At 36.5% G+C, this 19,256-nt stretch overlaps 4 protein-coding genes across 5 annotated transcripts in view; 3 read left to right on the forward strand and 1 right to left on the reverse strand.

Moving 5' to 3' along the window:
* The window catches only part of LOC107584996 (protein FAM162B-like), a 3,591-nt gene extending 1,074 nt beyond the window's left edge, over positions 1-2,517 (forward strand). Inside the window, exons 2-3 of the mRNA XM_016271798.1 lie at positions 2,041-2,168; positions 2,263-2,517. Coding sequence (XP_016127284.1) covers positions 2,041-2,168; positions 2,263-2,376 — 242 coding nt within the window. The 3' untranslated portion in view covers positions 2,377-2,517. The remainder of the gene's footprint in view (positions 1-2,040; positions 2,169-2,262) is intronic.
* Positions 2,518-3,005: 488 nt separating this feature from the next.
* Positions 3,006-3,467, forward strand: LOC107584997 (protein FAM162B-like; the record flags this gene model as incomplete). Its single annotated transcript, XM_016271799.1, has 2 exons — positions 3,006-3,128; positions 3,223-3,467. Coding segments are annotated over 2 exons (237 nt in total), but the record flags the coding sequence as incomplete, so codon positions are not given.
* A 1,395-nt stretch (positions 3,468-4,862) lies between these two features.
* On the reverse strand, positions 4,863-15,081 carry LOC107584958 (importin subunit alpha-5-like). 2 transcript variants are annotated; one of them, XM_016271736.1, is made up of 14 exons: positions 14,967-15,081; positions 13,955-14,091; positions 12,349-12,462; positions 12,159-12,258; positions 11,974-12,068; positions 11,578-11,709; positions 11,394-11,482; positions 11,220-11,319; positions 9,558-9,721; positions 8,886-8,964; positions 8,671-8,796; positions 8,127-8,254; positions 7,837-8,012; positions 4,863-6,616 (listed from the first exon to the last, which is right to left on the reverse strand). In XM_016271736.1, exons 1-14 carry the CDS (start codon positions 15,079-15,081, stop codon positions 6,429-6,431), a joined length of 1,743 nt encoding a protein of 580 aa, XP_016127222.1. In that variant the 3' UTR covers positions 4,863-6,428. The 2 variants fall into 2 exon arrangements, with proteins under 2 accessions (XP_016127222.1, XP_016127223.1); XM_016271737.1 differs by lacking the exon at positions 14,967-15,081 and adding an exon at positions 14,729-14,929.
* Positions 15,082-16,760: 1,679 nt separating this feature from the next.
* On the forward strand, positions 16,761-18,872 carry LOC107585014 (thiosulfate sulfurtransferase/rhodanese-like domain-containing protein 1). Its single transcript, XM_016271821.1, has 4 exons — positions 16,761-16,899; positions 18,281-18,403; positions 18,487-18,649; positions 18,777-18,872. The coding sequence occupies exons 1-4, from the start codon at positions 16,893-16,895 to the stop codon at positions 18,829-18,831; spliced, it is 348 nt and encodes a 115-aa protein (XP_016127307.1). The 5' UTR covers positions 16,761-16,892; the 3' UTR covers positions 18,832-18,872.
* Positions 18,873-19,256: the final 384 nt, after the last annotated feature.

Below are 19,256 nucleotides of genomic sequence, written 5' to 3' on the forward strand. Positions count from 1 at the left end.
CTGAATACAGACACCAACCCATCCCTGCACATCACGTCCCCTGCACGGCCTGGAACATAACATTTATTTCCATGATCTGCCATTTTCGTTATTAACCTTGCTTGCTTCTTCACAATACCTGCAGAACTTCTGATGATTCGGCTGTGCAGGTTCGGCTGGTGGCTGGCATAGAACATGGGCAGGTATATGCAAATGTTGGGGGCATAACTATAAGTAACACCGACTGTAACGTCACAGTAGGTGTTATGTTCTGATTCACCTATTTTTCAGTGGTTTTTTGCATGCAGGAGATTTACATAAGAAGGAGGAAACAATGGTGTTTGAGGCTCACTGTATGTCACTTCCATGTACAGAACTGTTATTATTCAACTATGCCAAGGTAAATACAGTTTTCCATTCTTTGGCACCTTTAACTGAAAATCCTGGTGCTGAAAAAAATTCATGAATCCATTTTGTCAACAACCCACATGTTACACAATATGTACTTAATGGCTTTAATAAAAAAATTACTTCTGTATTTTGTATTGTGTATAAATGATAGCTCATATAATGCACGCCTTTATATTTATAAAGAACAGCACAGTTGCTTAATCGCTCATGTTTGTTCTGCTGCTCATTGAATCTCACTACTGCATGTAACAGTCCACGAGGGTCAGTCATTCGCATTAACATCACAACCACCTGTTCCCAAAAAATTCAGTGTGCGTTTATAAATCCTGCATAATTTTATCCTGACCGCTGACAACTTCGCACGTTTTACCTGAAACATTGAAAAGTCCTCACAGTTCAGAACTCCACCGGGCGCCGCCATAGTGGACTGAAGAGGTCCTGCGCGCTGAGGGTGTCCAAATACTGCCTGGATTACATTTGCTACAAAACTGTTGTACTTAACATTTATTAAACAACGTTACATGTCATTATTGAGTATTACCGCATGCTTATACTATCGTGATCCAACCTAACAGAGACAGAATTATTTCTCACGATAAAAAGGATCAGGATAAACGTGGGCGTGTAAAATCCAATAAGTGATTTATGCGAAATGTTTTACAGGAATGCAAAAATTATTTTTTTATTTAACTTTACTTTTAGCTATACCATTTACAACTGCATGCGTGTTACGCTGACTTTACATAAGTATGTCCTTAACAGGCGGCTGCTCGGGGTCCTTCAGTGTCTCAGCAGCTCTGCGCTCGCAAATGAACTCGAGCTGCTGACTTTACGTAGTTAGAGGAACTGAGCCTGGCATTGCTAATTGGACACCATTTCATGGCTTAAAATTGTCTTTTTCTTTCATCATATTTTTCTTCAGAAGTCATGATCTTCAACATGATCAGAGGGCCTCGCGCTGCCTTTGGCACTTTAATAGGTCAGTGTTTTCTGTATGATTTTTTTTGGACGCAGACAGGGAGCATATGATGAGCTTTGGCACTGGGCACAGTGGGCATTCTTCAAACACTTATCGGCATAAAACTAGCAAATAAATTGTGACGTAGTTTCACTTTTCGAGACTGGCACGATTGGATTCATAAGAGTGCGTAAAGTTGTTGCATGGATTTGATTAATTTTAACAAAAATAAAATGTTCAAATGAATTAAATTAAATGATTATTAAACAGCTGCTAAAATGATAAATCAAAAGTTTAAATGCAATGTCATTTCCTCAAAAAAAAAAAAAAAAACTTGTACCTCGAAATATCGTTAAGAAGCATCTTTTCATTGAGTTGCAATATTTTCGCAAAAACAACATGCACAGCTGCACGCAGCCAGTGACGCTTAATTCAAAAGCAAATGACTCTTATGAACGGGATCTTTTTAGTGAATCAAAAGCACACAGCGCTACCAGTGAATTCAAGAAGAAGCCCGATTCAAGAAGAAATGACTCTAATGAGCTAGTTCTTTTAACGATTAATTCAAAAAGATGATGTACCTGTTTGAATTACTATTAGCACTGAAATCGAATTAGAAAATATGGGTCGATACCCTGCCATATCTTCATGGATGTACTATTTTATGAAATAGTGTTTTCTATACTTATGAAAATACTGCGCTGTTTTCAGATTTGAGATGATTGATGCTGCCAGGAACAGAGTGCGTGTGAAGGCCTGCTATGTCATGATGGCACTGACCATCCTGGCGTGCCTCGCCACGGCTGTGTCTGGCAAACAGGTAATAAAAAGTGTGCTGCTGTATAAATGAAAAGCTGTCTTAGCTTGTGTAATACATGGCTGTCATATCCTTTAACCAATACCTTCAATGACAGGCGGCGAGTCGGAATGAAAATCTGACCTCTCGTAACATGGAGAAGAAGGCTCGATGGAGAGAGGAGGCACAGAAAGAAAAGGAGGTGGCCACTGCACTTGAGAAAGCCCAGTGAGATGCATCCATCAGAGCTGCCAAGGCCCATGTCTCAGGGTCACCTGGGAACATTTCATGTCAAATGCCACACACCATGGGAACTCCGGTGGACTTCCTTCACATAGTACACAGATTTTTATAGTATATAAAGATTTGTGATTTTTTTTGTATATATACACATATGAAGAAAAAAAAAGTGTTCCACTGATATTTCTTTTACTTACTATTATTTTTAGTCTTATTGTTAACTTCTTTGTTTTGTTGCTTATATTTAATAATGTTAACTTGTACCTCGAAATATCGTTAAGAAGCATCTTTTCATTGAGTTGCAATATTTTCGCAAAAACAACATGCACAGCTGCACGCAGCCAGTGACGCTTAATTCAAAAGCAAATGACTCTTATGAACGGGATCTTTTTAGTGAATCAAAAGCACACAGCGCTACCAGTGAATTCAAGAAGAAGCCCGATTCAAGAAGAAATGACTCTAATGAGCTAGTTCTTTTAACGATTAATTCAAAAAGATGATGTACCTGTTTGAATTACTATTAGCACTGAAATCGAATTAGAAAATATGGGTCGATACCCTGCCATATCTTCATGGATGTACTATTTTATGAAATAGTGTTTTCTATACTTATGAAAATACTGCGCTGTTTTCAGATTTGAGATGATTGATGCTGCCAGGAACAGAGTGCGTGTGAAGGCCTGCTATGTCATGATGGCACTGACCATCCTGGCGTGCCTCGCCACGGCTGTGTCTGGCAAACAGGTAATAAAAAGTGTGCTGCTGTATAAATGAAAAGCTGTCTTAGCTTGTGTAATACATGGCTGTCATATCCTTTAACCAATACCTTCAATGACAGGCGGCGAGTCGGAATGAAAATCTGACCTCTCGTAACATGGAGAAGAAGGCTCGATGGAGAGAGGAGGCACAGAAAGAAAAGGAGGTGGCCACTGCACTTGAGAAAGCCCAGTGAGATGCATCCATCAGAGCTGCCAAGGCCCATGTCTCAGTGTCACCTGGGAACATTTCATGTCAAATGCCACACACCATGGGAACTCCGGTGGACTTCCTTCACATAGTACACAGATTTTTATAGTATATAAAGATTTGTGATTTTTTTTGTATATATACACATATGAAGAAAAAAAAAGTGTTCCACTGATATTTCTTTTACTTACTATTATTTTTAGTCTTATTGTTAACTTCTTTGTTTTGTTGCTTATATTTAATAATGTTAAAACTATATGAGCTCTACATTGATTTTGTGATGCCCAATTTAAATTGTAGTATTCAATACTACTGATTCTGTTCTATTTTAATCTACTTATTTCAAAACAGTATTTATTTAGTCAAAATGGTATATAGAATTGTATCAGCCATAACATGAAAATAATTATCGGCTTGGATAAAAGCATCTGCTAAATGCATAAATGTAAATGTTATCATATCAGAATTTTAAATATTGACGCATTCCTACATTACAGGAATAGTTCATCCAAAAATTTAAATTTGCTTAAAATTGACACTCTCTCAGGCCATTCAAGATGTAGATGAGTTTGTCTTCTTCAGAACAGATTTGGAGAAATTTAGTATTACATCACTTGGATCCTCTGCAGTGAATGGGTGCCGTCAGAATTAAAGTCCAAACAGTTGATAAAAACGTCACAATAATCCATAAGTAATTCCCATGACTCCAGTCCATCAGATGACATCTTGGGAAGTGAAAAGCTCTGTTTGTAAGAAACAAATCCATCATTAAGATGTTTTTAAATTCCTAAAAGCCGTCTATTCGTAATATTGCTTTTTCCGCTGTAAAAGTAATCTCGTCTGAATCAGGAGGGAAATATGCACAGATCAAACACAGTTTCCAAGCAAAAACAGTTCAGTAGATTCTGATGTGAGAGGACAACAGGGATGGACTTTTTCAATGGAGGAAGTTACTGTGGATCATGGACTTGTATATTGGCCAGAAAAAAATGGTTTAAAGTTATAATAATGGATTCATTTCTTAAAAATGTGCAGCTTTTCACTTCACAAGATATCAGCTGATGGAGAGAGGAGAGAGTTGTGTGGATTATGATATTTTTATCAGTTGATTGGACTCTCATTCTGGCGGCACCCATTCACTGCAGAGGATCCACTGGTGAGCAAGTGATGTAATGCTAAATTTCTCAAAATCTATTCTGATGAACAAACTCATCTATATCTTGGATGACCTGAGGGTGATTAGGTTTTCTGCTAATTTTCATTTTTGAGTTAATTATTTCTTTAAGGTTCTCCTAAAGCTGATGTTTATTGTCTGTGTTTGATTAAAATGACCAACCAGAAGTAAAATAGCATAGCTATTAGCACTAAATTGCATAGGAAAATTGATTACAATCTTAATGAGTGCATGTTCAAAAAGGTTGAGTAAACGCATAATGACTGGCCCTTTTATGAATGAAGCAATGATGAATGAGTCTCTTACAGATCTCAAATTAAATCACTTGACCACCGAGCTTCATGAAACAGCATTTATGCAAATGGCGTAACAGAGAACAGTTACACAATCTCAATACGACAGCAGTATTGAACACAACGAGCTGGTCATATCTTGGGAAGAATCTGACATTGAAATAAGAAAACCTAAGTAAACAATCATATCTTGAGCTAATACCCAGTAAATCGTAAGTTTAAATTTGTTGATAAATTCCATTTGTTTGTCATTTTCCACCTCCTTTTTTTAAAATGAGGATTATGGCACCTTCGGTATTAAGAGATTCTAACCCTCGCAAAAATACAATAAAATAAAACCGAACAACAAAACAGAACTGAACGACTTTCTGCTCTGTATTTTTCCATATTCAGATCTAGTCACTTGGAAAATATGGTGTGTCTGAATGTGTGCGCGCATTCAGCATGATTAGACATTAATATTTAAGTTTGTCTCACACACACACGTCAGGAAGCTAAAGCCTTTTCAGCTCAATTTTCAACAGCTTGTTAAAATATGTTGGAAGCTTTGAAAGGGTTGGAGTTTTTTTCAGCCAGGATGAGGCAGCTCTCTTAAATACTTAGTGTTTTCTTTAAGTACATCCCGTAATGCAGGTACACGCCATTCCTCTTCACCTCAATATCCTGAGAAGCTTTTCGGGGGCCTAAAACAGACTACAGAGGTTCGAATCTAAACAAAGGGTGTCTGTTCTGAACGTAAAGTGCCAATGAAGATGATGCTCATGTGAAATTGTCTTCTTGAAGTATCAAATGGTCTAATGCACAGGATACAGGACCTGTCTTTTTGTCTGTCCAGCAGTCTCAGTGAGCGGGAAGACTCCAACTCCCAGAATTCCAAAGGTGCAAATGTGTAACCTAAAAGGAGAGGCGGAGCCTATACAGTTCAGTCACTGTCGGAATGCATGTTTAACGCAAGTCAAAGTAAGGGACCATCTGACTGGCATTATCAGTCGGAAAACTCGGACCCCTCAGTACGTCTCTGAGTTGTCTGGGTCAAATGAGAAGGTAAAAGTGCCTTGCATTTAGCAGACATCCGTTTTGAGGTTTTCGGCGCACATTGGCTGCGACTTTTTTTGGGTGGGGGGATTTTAGAGACATGCAAACACAGTTACACGGTCAGTCCAGTGTTTTACAACAGATGGAGAGCAGATCCCTTGTCAGAGTCAATATTGCAGTCACGTCACACGAGCTGTGCTTTTCCAGCCTCTATTAAGTCATCGCTGGATGCAGTTTTCCTGAATCGGGCTGAGGGACTGATGGGATATGTGTGCTTTGAAGGGCTGAATGAGTTTAATGAAGGAAGTGGGATATTTATGTCATGTCAAAAGATCTACTGGTCACGTTTTCTGCATCAGGAGAGGAAGTCGCTATCGTTCTGGATCCATCGTTCTGGACCGGGCCAGGGAAGTAGGACAAGAGGGGGGAAATGGGTTGACCGGCAACACACGCTCTTGTATATCACACCTTAATTGAAATGTTCATTTGTTAAATCCTTCGCTCTGTTCGGTCAGTGGGGGTGTCGCTCACCCTCCAGGGTGGATTGCTTGGAGAAGATGGGGGTGAAGGGAAGGGTTAAAGTTGGAAACCCTCCATGGGAGCCTCACACTGCTGGAAAAGGAACTGCTGCTGCTGGAGGTCAACGGCAGGTGCCAGGGCCGGATCTTCATCCTCTGTGCTGAAGTAGCGCTCGATCAGGTCAAAAGCCTTCTGGTAGATCTCCTGGTTCTCATGGCCCTGTAGAAACTCCAGTTTGTCCAATCCTGGTGGAAAGCAACAGAAAAGTTTTTATTTTTTCTCAATATTTTATGTTGCCATATTCATTAATTTTGGTCAGTTTTACTTACAACTTTTTTAGTTGTTGAGGGTAACATTTTAGTCGACAAGAAAGTTCAAAATGTAATCAAGCATTTTATTTATTAACATGAACATGAAAATTAAAAACAAACATGTTGTCTCCTGGTGAAAATCTGATCTCCTAAAATTAATGACGTTGGCAAGAATAACAATGCTTCACATTAGAAGGATTTAGTGTTGAAAGGTTGGGATGAAATGAAGGGTCTGAAAACCCCAGAGAACTAATCACAGGCATATGATCAGCTAAGGACAAATAAAGACAGAAAAACCCCATTCAATATGACATTACAACAACAATAATTACATAAGTTACTAATTAAGTTATAAATGTTATTCAAAATATTATTATTATTTAAATTATAAAAATCAAACAGATAAAGAAATGTATTATAATTGCAATAATACCACAGTACTGTAAAAAAAATAATATATATATATATATATAATTAATTTTATTTTTTATTTTACAGAAAAACAGTAGAATTAGAATACTAATATTCATATCTGTCTAAATTCCTCTGCTTTCAAATATTAAAACAAAGCTTTTTTGGCAGAAGATTGCAGGAAGACCTTATAGCCAGATATTTTTTTTTACTGCATGTACTCTGTACTGTAAGCTCAGAGTTGATTATTTTTTTTTTGCACTAATTTGTTTGTCCACTAGGTGGTATCACTGGCCCAAGTTGTTGTTTCAGTCAAAAAACCCCGGATAAGACACAACTAAAACAGAAGGCCTGCATAGACCAGTGCTTTTTTTGATGACTTCTGGCAAACTAGCACAGATACTGGTCAAGAATGAAACCTTCTAGAGCCCATGTGTTTGTGCACGCTATCAAATGTACACTATAAAAAACGCTAGCTTTTGTGTCAGAAGCTTTAAGCCCAAATTGTACTTCAGTTTTCTTTTGTTGAAAACAGATTCATAGATTATTCTCATTGCATTCTTTCAGAGATGGTGTTTGTTTGGAGCAGCATTTACTGTGAACCAAGCCGCTCAGAGACCATTTGTTTTCCATGAATTTACGCAATTGGGCGGGTCATACTTCTCAGGTCAGAAAATATGGAAATTGTATAAATATGGAAAAATCACATCCCTGGAATTAGCAAGTGTGATGGCTTAACATACCATATGCCTCCTCAATGAGGGCGCAGTAGGGGTTGATTCCTCCTCCTCGTTTAGCTTCCAGCTCACCCAGTCTTAGGATGTTCTCCAAGCCATTCAGTGCCACCTGTACGATCTTTGAATCCATCAGCGTCAGGAGGTCGCATAAGGGCTTGATGCAACCAAGCTCAACAAGATGCCTGAGGAGAAGATTAAAGCACTGAAATATAAAGTCGTCTTGGTTGCTGAGGCAGGAAGTGATCTGATCACAAATTGTCACAGGAGAGGCATGTTAAAGCAGTGATTTGTCTCACCTGATCTGCTCAGAAGAACCGCCAGATGTGGCGTTTGTGATGGCCCACGCCGCCTCCTTTCTTGTACGGAATTCGGCTACTTGCAGAATATTTATCAACGGGGGCAGCAAGTCTGCATCCATCACCATCTACAAAGATCAAAACAAAGATTGTGAGATAAAAAAACAGACACTCATGACATTTTCAGACCTGCAGATTATTTGATTTGTTCCGAAACAAGGACGTAAAATGTTACAATGTTGCATTTTCTTCTTTGTTCCGTTCGCTTTCACAAGGCAACATTTCAAAGTGTACCAAAAATGTCTTTATGCAAGTTTGGTTGCATTGCTTTCTCACCACAAGCAAACCGCTCCAGAATTCGTTTTTAATCGGGCAGTGACCACCTTGTTCAGGTGCTCTCAGACCCATTGTTTTCGTTCGGATCTGAGCTTGATTGCCATGTTTATATATATGCCAAAATTAACCAAACGGAGGAAGAAAACATGCTCCAAATGAGCCAGGTGTGAAAACGCAAACTGTGTTAACTGTGTAAACATGCATGTACCTGTATTTGTGCACGGTTCCCGGCTGTGATATTAGAGATGGCCCAACATGCCTCTTTTTTAATGGACTCTTTCGGGCTACTCAGCAGGTGAAGAAGACTTTGCAGGGCAGAGCAGTTAAGAATCACCTGTTCATGAGAAAACAAATGATGTTACGCCCAAAATATGTAATAGCTACAACATTCCTGCAGAGGAGGAAAGAAAATAGTTGTTTCACCTGAGTCTGTAGGTCATCTCCTGTGACTATGTTCCCCACGGCTCTTAGAGCAGGAGACACCACCTTATATTCTGCATGTCTGGAACACATGGAAACATCACCTCAGAAAACTGCTCTTACTCTAAGGATTTGAAGTAGTGCCCATAAAAATACAACAGAGAGAAGCCATCTTGAAAGCCTAAGCTAGTGGTTCTCAACCTGGAGAGGCTTGGGCCCACTAGGGGGCCTCAGCAAACCTCCAGGAGGGTCTCAAAATGGTTTAAATCTCATGAAAATAAAACAAAACATCATTAAAATCAGCTAAAACAACTAAAAAACAAGATATTTCTTATTTTAATTCAACTAATTGTTTTCTTTATGGAACCAGGGTTTCTACATTCTTGGAAAACATGGATATATGAAGTAGCCTAATTTTAAAAATTGTATGAATTCTAGACTTGAAAGGTCATATAAATGTATGAAATCTTAAAACTCAGTCGATATTTGAATATACATTTTTATAGTTATGCCAAGCTCTAAAATACTTTTGGTATCCAGCAAATCACAAACAACTGGAAGAGTCATGGGGGCTTCAAATGTTGTCATCAATAATTGGGGCCTCAGAGTCATAATAGTTGAGAATCTCTGGCTTAAGCTATTCATTATTCTTTCCATTTGTTTTTCATGTCTTACAGCAGCAGCTCCACTAGTCTGCGGCAGACTCCTGAGTCAATAACAGCCTGGATCTTCTCATTGGGACCATCAGACAGATAAGAAAGAGCCCAGCATGCATCAGCCAAAATGTCGGTATCATTCACAAAGAGCAGCCAGGACAGAACGCTGAGACATGGCGACACCTGCATTAAAAGACAAATACAACTTGAATCTCACTTTAAGTTTAAAAGCGTGTATACTCTTGTGACTTAATTAGGTTGAATTAAATTACTTCATTATCAAGTTCATGTTGATATATGTTGGTTTAATAAAAAATGTTAATTAATCCATGTCATTGTAGTATAAACAAAAACGAATTCACATTTTCATTAAATTATAAATCAACATTAACAAATAATTAAGCATAATTATTAATACATGTTCTAGCTTGAGCAAACATGACCATGATGATGTGTACTCACGGCAATACCATTGAGGTTCGTGGCTTGTGAACTGAAGTATGACTGTGGCTGTTTATGTGCTTGCTTGTCATTTAGCAGACACTTTTCATCTATCAAGCTCTCATTTACATACACTAATTCAGCAGATTCTTTTATTCAGTGACATAAGTGTGTTTTGTACAATAACAGCTAATAGTCATAAGCATTCAGCCACTCTAACTGTAAAGACAGGCCTCTGGCTGCTAATAATTGATGTGCTTTAGTCAAGTGTCCCAAGCTACAATAGTGAAACTGTTGTTTGTGGGTTGCCCCTTCCTGCAAAGTTTAGATTTCCAACTAGAGCATCAACCGCTGTCACTACACAAATACACAGGAAGAAGTCTCGTGTTCACCACGGCTGCATTTATTTGATTAAAAAAAAAAGTTAAAACATTATATATTGTGAAATATTTGTATAATTTAAAATGTTTTCCATTGTAATATATTTTTTTATGTAATCTTGGTGTTCAAAAAACATTTCTTATTATTATCAATGTTGAAAACAGTTGTGCTGCTTAATATATTTGTGGAAATTACAGTTAGAGTGGCTGAATCCTTATGACTATTAGCTGTTATTGTACAAAACACACTTATGTCACTTTGAATAAAAGAATCTGCTGAATAAAATTATTAATTAAAAATAATTCTTAATGACTTTAAACTTTTGAACAGTAGGTTATAAGGCATTATTATCGGGTTTTGTTTTTTTGCATTATTATGTCATGTTGCAAGTCCGATATCAATAAGAAGATAAAATCTCAATTTTAAGGTCTAAGATATTAAAATTCTCAACTACTTTGTATTAAAACATTTTTTTTAACTAAGGTCAATCTGTTTGAATTGCTACAAGTGAATCTGAGCTTCACAGCATTATAATGTACAACATGAAAAATGGATATTCATTAAAAATTATATTCAACAGCGTACATTAATAGTGTTTAAAATTAGCGTTAGATGATGGTAAGGGTAATCTAAATGTAAAAAAGGGGGTAAATTAGTTATAATTAAATACCTAATAGTTATGGTAATATATATATATATAAAGTAATTTTTAAAAACAGGCTTTAACGGATATTGTACAGATATAATGTGCATCCCTACTCTTCCATTTCTGTATAGGTACTATGGAACAATGTGTATTGTAAAAACCAGTAAACAAAAATTTGCACAGAACTGCAAGGAAACAGGAGGTGACTTTTACCTTGGCAAAATCTGGGGGTGGGTTTTTCCCTCTGCACAGGTTAGACAGAGCCCAAACTGCGTTCCTCATCATAGTCAGACGATTTTGTTTAGCCAATAACCTGGCATGAGAATCTGTATCATTAGAACTATTCAACAGTAAGGTTGTTCTAAAACAAATGGTTGCATGACTTACTGTACTAGAGAGGGTAGAATATTGCAGTCCAGAACATAGTCCCTGCACTCGGTGCTGTCACCTGCAATATTGCCTAAAGCCCACACTGCCTGCAGTGGAAAAAGACAGTTTCAATCACAAAGTTAGACCTATTTTTTTTAATACCTAACTGGGTCCATTTGTGCCCCTTCAGCGAGATGTTTACCTGTTCCTGTACATCCTCGAAATCCGAGCTGAGCATCTCAATGAAAATGGGTACCGCCCCAGCCTGGATGACCACCCGTGTCTGGTGGGATGTTCCTGAGGCGATGTTAGTCAAAACCCACGCTGCTTCAAACTGCACAGAAACAGGACATCTGTCACCATACTGCAGAAAAGCATTCATTAGTGCACCATTCCAGAGCCAAGGGGATAAAGATAGCAAGAGAGACTTGCAGAACATACACATTCAAATAGTGTGAGCATGTGCTGGGAGAGATTCGTGCCAGATGACTCACTGTCTCGCTGCTGTGACTTAGGGGCTACGTCTGCAGGCTGTTCCTCTGCTTCTAGGCTGTATAGTTCGTTTTGATATCACTTAGATACAGCTTACTAGACTCACCTGTAGCGTACAGTTCTCTCTTCTTTTCAGGAACTCAACAAATCGCTCCACGACACCAGGGGTGGCAATGACCTCATCAATAGGGGGATTAGGCTCTAATGGAGGGTTAAAGATGGAATTAGCATCCTTTTATCATAAATATGATTATGCAAATGCCATGAATTTCAGTCTTCGGGGTCTTTTACCTTTAGATAAGAGCTTTCTGAAGCGCTGTGTTCCGATGAGCTGTTGTTCTGGGGAGCTGGAGAAGATCATCTGTATCATGTCCTCAGAAATAACACTTCCCTGTAATGATGGAAAGACAGAAAAAGTCATAATCAATTTTTTCATCAATAAGTAAAAGACTGTGATTAACTATTGTTTTTTCTCTCTCACCGTGATTTGGTCCATATTGTTGGCCAGTGATTCCAGGTTTCCACCGTCCAACATCCCATCATCCTCCACTGTTCCATCCTCCTCCGCTGTGGCCACATTTCTGCGCTTGAACAGCTGTAAGAACACATAAACTGTGCTCAATAAAAATACCAACATGTGCCACATAACAGTCCTAATGTTGCATTTCTTTCCTTGGAAGGAGCAAGCGAGTCATTTATTTATTACTGTTAAAATATTTTCTCCTGTAGAATCAACTAGAAGTAAGGTATTTGCAGGCTGATTATTTCAAAGGCTGTAAATATTGTGCAGCTTTTAATAAGGCATTATTCTGTATTTGTTTGAGCATTTTGGCCAGTCTGAAAAGGGATGTAACGATTAACCGCGAGCCGGTTGAAGATATGCGATTATTCAAATCGGTTGAGATGCTAAACAAATCGCGATTCATTTGCATGTCTGAGGGGAACTTACGGTCTTTAGAAAAGTTTAGATGGTATTTTTTCTTTTCCTCTTGCCTCTGTATAATGCATATTAAAGTTCATAAGTGCAGGGCTGCTTTGTTTACAGCAGAAACCAAGGAAACTCTTTAAGCGCCACCTGCTGGCAGAGAGTGAATCTGCGTCTCATTCAGCTCGTCTGCTGTTTCGGTTTCATGCAGATATTTTTATGTATAGTTTCACAAAACTGAAGTCAAACCATTCTGTTTTTGTTTCAAATTTCGAAATTATACAATGTAATTTAGATTAAAAACTGCTCATGTTGCATGTATGCAGCATCTTTGTTTGGATCATAATTAACATGCAGTGGTTGCCTCTCATTTTAAATGGGAAGAGCACAGACAAAGCCTTAGTTTGTTTATATGAAGAGTTTTATTTTATTTTGTGTTACTTATTTATTTGGGTACTTGTTTTAAAATTTCAATTTAATTTTGTTATTTACATTTACATTATATTTAAATGTTGTCATTTAGCAGATGCTTTTGTCCAAAGCGACTTACAAATGAGGACAATAGAAGCAATCAAAACCAACAAAAGAGCAATAATATGCAAGTACTATATTAGTATATTATTATAGTGTTATATTTCAATTTCACAAAGAAATGTGCAGCATTTTGTCCAAGCAATAATAAAAGGACACATTTAATTTATAACTTGTCTTCAATCACATTTTGTAAAAAATAAATAAATAAATAAAAAGTTGTGAATCGAATCGTGAGTTGAGTGAATCGTTATATCCCTACTTATACAGTAACATTGTAGAAACAATAAAACATATTTATTAACTAAAACCTGCACTGCTATAAAGGCAGGTCTCAGTAATGATGATTTTTCTACTGTCAGAGTAGTTCACATTTTCACCAAATGAAAAGAAATATATAAACAAATATGAATAAACAACAAACAGATAAATATACATATATTACTGTTCAAATGTTTGGGGTTAGTAATATTTTTCAAATTGATAAAATGTGACAGAAAATACATGGAGTAATGATGCTACAGATATATATACACTTATCTTTAAAAAAAATTAATAAAACAAAACACTACCTATAGTACAATAACAAGATACAAAGCAAAGATCCACAAAGCCACTCCAGCTCTCTTACTTGTTCATCTTTCTTTTGTTTGCGAAGTTGCAGGCCTTCTTCCTCCCTCCTCCTCCTCATCTCATCTGTGTTGAGCGATTTGTTTTTATAGCTTTTGAGACGTGCATTGTCCTTCCCCTGACTCATGATGTTGCCTGCTGGAAAGACATGATCAAAGCAAGATGAGCAAAAGAGGAGTCACTAAGACTCATTAAAATAGTTGCTTGATCTCAGCTAGATGACAGGCTTTGAACGATCACTTAATATCATGTTTCCATCAGCAGTGGCCACATACACCAATCATAATGCCAAATAAGCATGCACATCCGTCATTTGAGACTAAACTAATCTGACAGAAGCAAAAAAAATACTAATGCAGTCTGAGCTGTATCCTACTCAAACGACCTCGTCTGTCACTTAGCATAATAGTTCGAGCATAATATTTCAAAAATACAAAATCATTGTTTTAATGTACTGTGATTAACCAACTGGGGAAGTACGGTGACATCTATTAGCTACAATTTTTACTCTATTCACCTGTGGTATTTTCCCTTAAATGGCAAAAGAATATAAAGATATTAGTAAGAAACAGAGCCAGACTGGATCTGTCAGTGTGTCTCTAACCCGCTTCTCATGGGCAGTGGCGCTTCAGCCCGCAGTGAAGGGGAGAGAGAGACCCATCCAACCATCTCCACCAAAAAACACCGCGCTAAACACACCAATCCAACCGTACATAGCGCCTAAGAACCGGAGACGATCGATTCAAGTCAATAAAATGTCATTTTAGCTCCTCACATGGCAGTGATCATCGACTGAAGAGCAGGTTTGTTGGTAATATCGTCTTAACGCCAGACTCGCCTCCCCCTCCCAGATCTGCGCAGCAGCCTCTGTTAGCTCCCCTGCTAACCCACCCAACAAGGTTGTCCGACTGCTGGCTTATAATTATGTTTTAACATTTTTATCTTTTGAATCTAACATCATATAGATTGTATAAAAGCATTCAAACACAAATAATCCACACTGGCGCACTAACTTGTCAAAACGGTCTCGTTGATCCCTGCGTCGTTTAAGCTGCTACCGTTCAGCCTCCGCCGGTATAGTGATACTGCGCATGCGCACTGGGAGAGGACATCGCGTGCGGAGCGCATGTCTGGTTCTCGGTGTACAGTGTTGACATGTCCACTTTTCATAATAAAGTGGTCTTTTTTAAATAAAGGAGCTTATAAATATGGGCAGTCGCGGGGTGCAGAGTCTTTTTTGTGCTTATGTAGCCTACTACTTGTTTCACTTCTGTTTCAGTTTTTATAACCATTTCTTACTATGTGTCAGTAAGTTGTTGTTGTTTTTTAGCATGTAAGTTTGGCTCAGTGTTATTTTTTAGGATTACTGATAAACTACAGTCGTTTGATTTGTATTATTTGTATTTGTTATTTATTTTAATTTTAGTTACATCATGTCTGAATTTATTATGTATGTATAGGTCTTTTATTAAGTTTTTGTTTTATTTAATTTGAGTTATTTTAATACTTCAACAAACTAAATGGAAATGAAATAATATATATTATTTCATTTCCATTTAGTTTGTTGAAGTATTAAAATAACTCAAATGTTTGGCTTAGTGTTATGTTAGAATCATTATTATACACTTATACCTTTTGTTCTTTGATATTTTGAATTGTTTTTAGCTTTATTTTTTGTTTTTCATTTAAATGTTAAGTTTTGAAATTTTGTTGTATGCATTTGTCATTTTTATTTAATTTCTTTATTTTTAAAATGTGTATAAGTAGTATTTATAAAGTTTTAGCTTTTAGTTTTGGATCTGTTTTTAGTTGTTTTAATACTACAATTGATTGCTTCTGTTGTCCTCATTTGTAAGTCGCTTTGGATAAAAACGTCTGCTAAATGACTAAATAAATAAATGTAGCCCTACAAAACGTATGCTGACCTGCTCTTCGCATATGTTATGCACTCTAAATTATACAATTATTATTACTCGATTTAAACTTGTTTCTTCTTTAGTCCCATGCCCAAATGATGCATAAATGCACAAGAGAAAGAGAAGATTATACATTGAGAGAGACGTGTGTGTGTGTGTGTATCACTATGGTTGACTTTTTATTATAAAAAATTCCAAGCAGGTGTTTTTCCAGCAAGATCTGGCAACACTGGGTAACCAGGTTTAGTCTTCTTCGCTGCACTGTGTCATGTGTTGAGTGTTTCTCTTTAAGATACACTACACATATTTTATAGCCTATAATTATAATAGTTTCAACAAAAGATATACAGAAAGTCTAAAATAAAGTAAAACTATATTTAAATGAAGTATTCATTAACATATATTAAAAGATTTAGTACAATATAGAGTTTAACCATGTAAAGTTTTATACTTTCGATTTTTTATATAACACATTTTTGGAAAACTAACAATCAACAATAATAGGGATTTGGCAACCTGAATGAAATAATGCGAAGCGCAGCACTGCTGTTTTATCTCATAATTCCCTTAACGCTGTAGGATTGTAGACATCACATCAGATTTAGGTCTATTTCATTTCAAGGTAAAAAGTACCCTCATATCGTCTCATCCTTCCCGAAAATATCGATATATCCTCCAGTTGTTCTTTACCGGTAGCTAGCCTACTAGACGGCTAGACAGACCGACTTTTCATATGCACTGTCATTGTGACTGCAACTAATGATGGCATCTTTTCAGGTTTTACGTCGTTTGTGCGTGCTTACACTCAATAAACCGGTTTATCACGTTCGAGTTATCTCAGCATGTGGACTGAAGACTTCCACCGTCAATCACATTAACGGACAACCTGATTCAGGTAGAGCTGCTGGTAGAAGAAGCCCTTACATCCTCTCAAAATAAGTGGATTTAATTGTTGCAGTTACAATTGATCATCTTTTGCAAGACAATATACCTTTTAAAGGCCGTATTTCAGTGAAGTCTGCAATGTCAGGTAAAGGGTGATTTATTATACAGGAATTTGAGACTTTTTGGTCCAATTCCCAATTATCTCTACTTGATAAATAACCACGATGTTCACAAAAAACACAAATCAAAGTATGTAATCTTTTAAGTAAATTAATTAATTGTTTGTTTGTATGCATGTATATTGTCTATTGTCTATGTCTATTTACTGGCTTTTTATTCATTCATTCATTCATTGCCATTGTATTTATTTTGCATTTTATTTATAAGTGTAAGTCAAATATAAGTGACTTATAATATCAGTCAAAAGCTATGCTGAAAGGAACCATTTATTAACATATACAGTATATACAGTGGGTACGGAAAGTATTCAGACCCCCTTAAATTTTTCACTCTGTTATATTGCAGCCATTTGCTAAAATCATTTAAGTTAATTTTTTTTCCTCATTAATGTACACACAGCACCCCATATTGACAGAAAAACACAGAATTGTTGACATTTTTGCAGATTTATTAAAAAAGAAAAACTGAAATAACACATGGTCGTCAGGGAAAGGCTTGTGTTATACAGGAACTTTGGACTTTGGTCCAATTCCCAATTATTTCTATTTGATAAATTACCATGATATTCACAAAAACATACATCAAAGTATGCAATTTTTTAAGTGAAATTCATTCATTCATTGTCATTTCTTTTATTTGTTTGTTTGTTTGATTTAGAGGAGGGGTAGGGTAAAAGAATATTACTAATATTTATACATAGTTATAATACAGAAATACCACTGTTGAGAACATTGACTTATTTATTCATTCATTTATTGTCATTTTATTTATTTGTCATTTTGTTTATAAATCAAGTCAAAATGCTATATTGAAATGATCCATTTATTAACATATAAAAGATAAAGAGTCATATTTTAGTGAAGTCTGTATTGTCAGGTATAGGGCCATATTTATAGTGTCAGTAAGGGCCATTTATTATATAGGAACTCTGGACTTTGGTCCCGTTCCCAATAATCTCTACTTGATAATTAACCATGATATTCATAAAAACACATAGCAATCTTTTAACTAAATTATTTATTGAATATATTTATTTATTGACTGCTTCGTGTTTTAAAGTGCGGTTAATTTTCCTGACTAAACCACTTAGCAATTGTTTTGTTTCTGCTTATTAAAGCAAAACAATTGTTTGACCCATCATTTGTAGCCTATACCACTAACCAAACACACAGCCTTTATGTGTCTACTAACCATTAGCAGGATTTTTTGCAAAATGCTGTTTTTATGTTGCATGATTTTTACTGGTATTAATTAATGAACTTTATTTGCCAATAATAGAATATCAACTCTTGATCTTGCGGTGTTATCATTTTAAATAAGTCTTTGGTTGATTTTCACAATTTCAGTGTCAGCTGTGACATACGAACAGCTCAAAGCCATGCTGGCCAATCACAGCGTGCAGCTATTTGATGTCAGGAATCCAGATGAATTCCAGGCTGGACGGATTCCTGATTCTGTCAACATTCCTTGTACGTCACTACTGAAGTGAAGAATCCGTGTTTCTTGTTTCTGTATCCACACTCACTCTCAGTTTTTTTTATTTGTCTGTCAGTGGGACAGCTTGAGGAGTCACTGAAACTCCCACCACAACAGTTTCAGCTGCAGTTTGGGGTGAAAGCCCCTGAAAAGGAAGATGATAACATAGTTTTCCATTGCCGAAGTGGAAAAAGGAGTCTGACTGCTCTTGAAATCGCTCATCGTCTGGGATTCTCTAAGTAGGCTACTGAAAACACACACTGATCTCATTATAAGCCCAGAACTCATATTATGTGGATGATCCAATTAATTAAATATTCCTTGTTGTTAGAGGCACTACTTGTTTTCTTTGTTGTTGTTTTTCAGGGCACGGCATTATGCAGGTGGATACATTGATTGGGAACAGTGTGAGAAGAAGTAACAGGACTTACTGAGCAACATTTTAAATGAACTTCGCATCACTGCAACAGTCATATTAATCTGGACCAAAAATCTGGAAATAGAAGATAAAATTAAATATTGACAGTTGAAACTGAAGAAAGTTGCTCGTTTTGCTGTTTGCTGTGAATCTGCATTATTATTACAGTGACTCCTCAATTATTATATATGAAACATATTTCATTAAGATGTGAATTTCATTAAGATGTGAATATGAATTACTAGTGTATTAGTCAGTATTGATATCGTTTAATGACTCATTCATTACTAATATGATATTAATAATATTTGATTAAGTTGATTTTTAGAAAATTGATGGAGCAAACCTATTTCAGATAAATACTTAGAAATTGCTACTTCAGATTGAACCAGACGGATCAAACTATTTCTTAAAAAAGATACTGGACT

This window comes from Sinocyclocheilus grahami, unplaced genomic scaffold, assembly GCF_001515645.1.
Source record: "Sinocyclocheilus grahami isolate Dianchi unplaced genomic scaffold, SAMN03320097.WGS_v1.1 scaffold65.1, whole genome shotgun sequence".
NCBI lineage: Eukaryota > Metazoa > Chordata > Actinopteri > Cypriniformes > Cyprinidae > Sinocyclocheilus > Sinocyclocheilus grahami.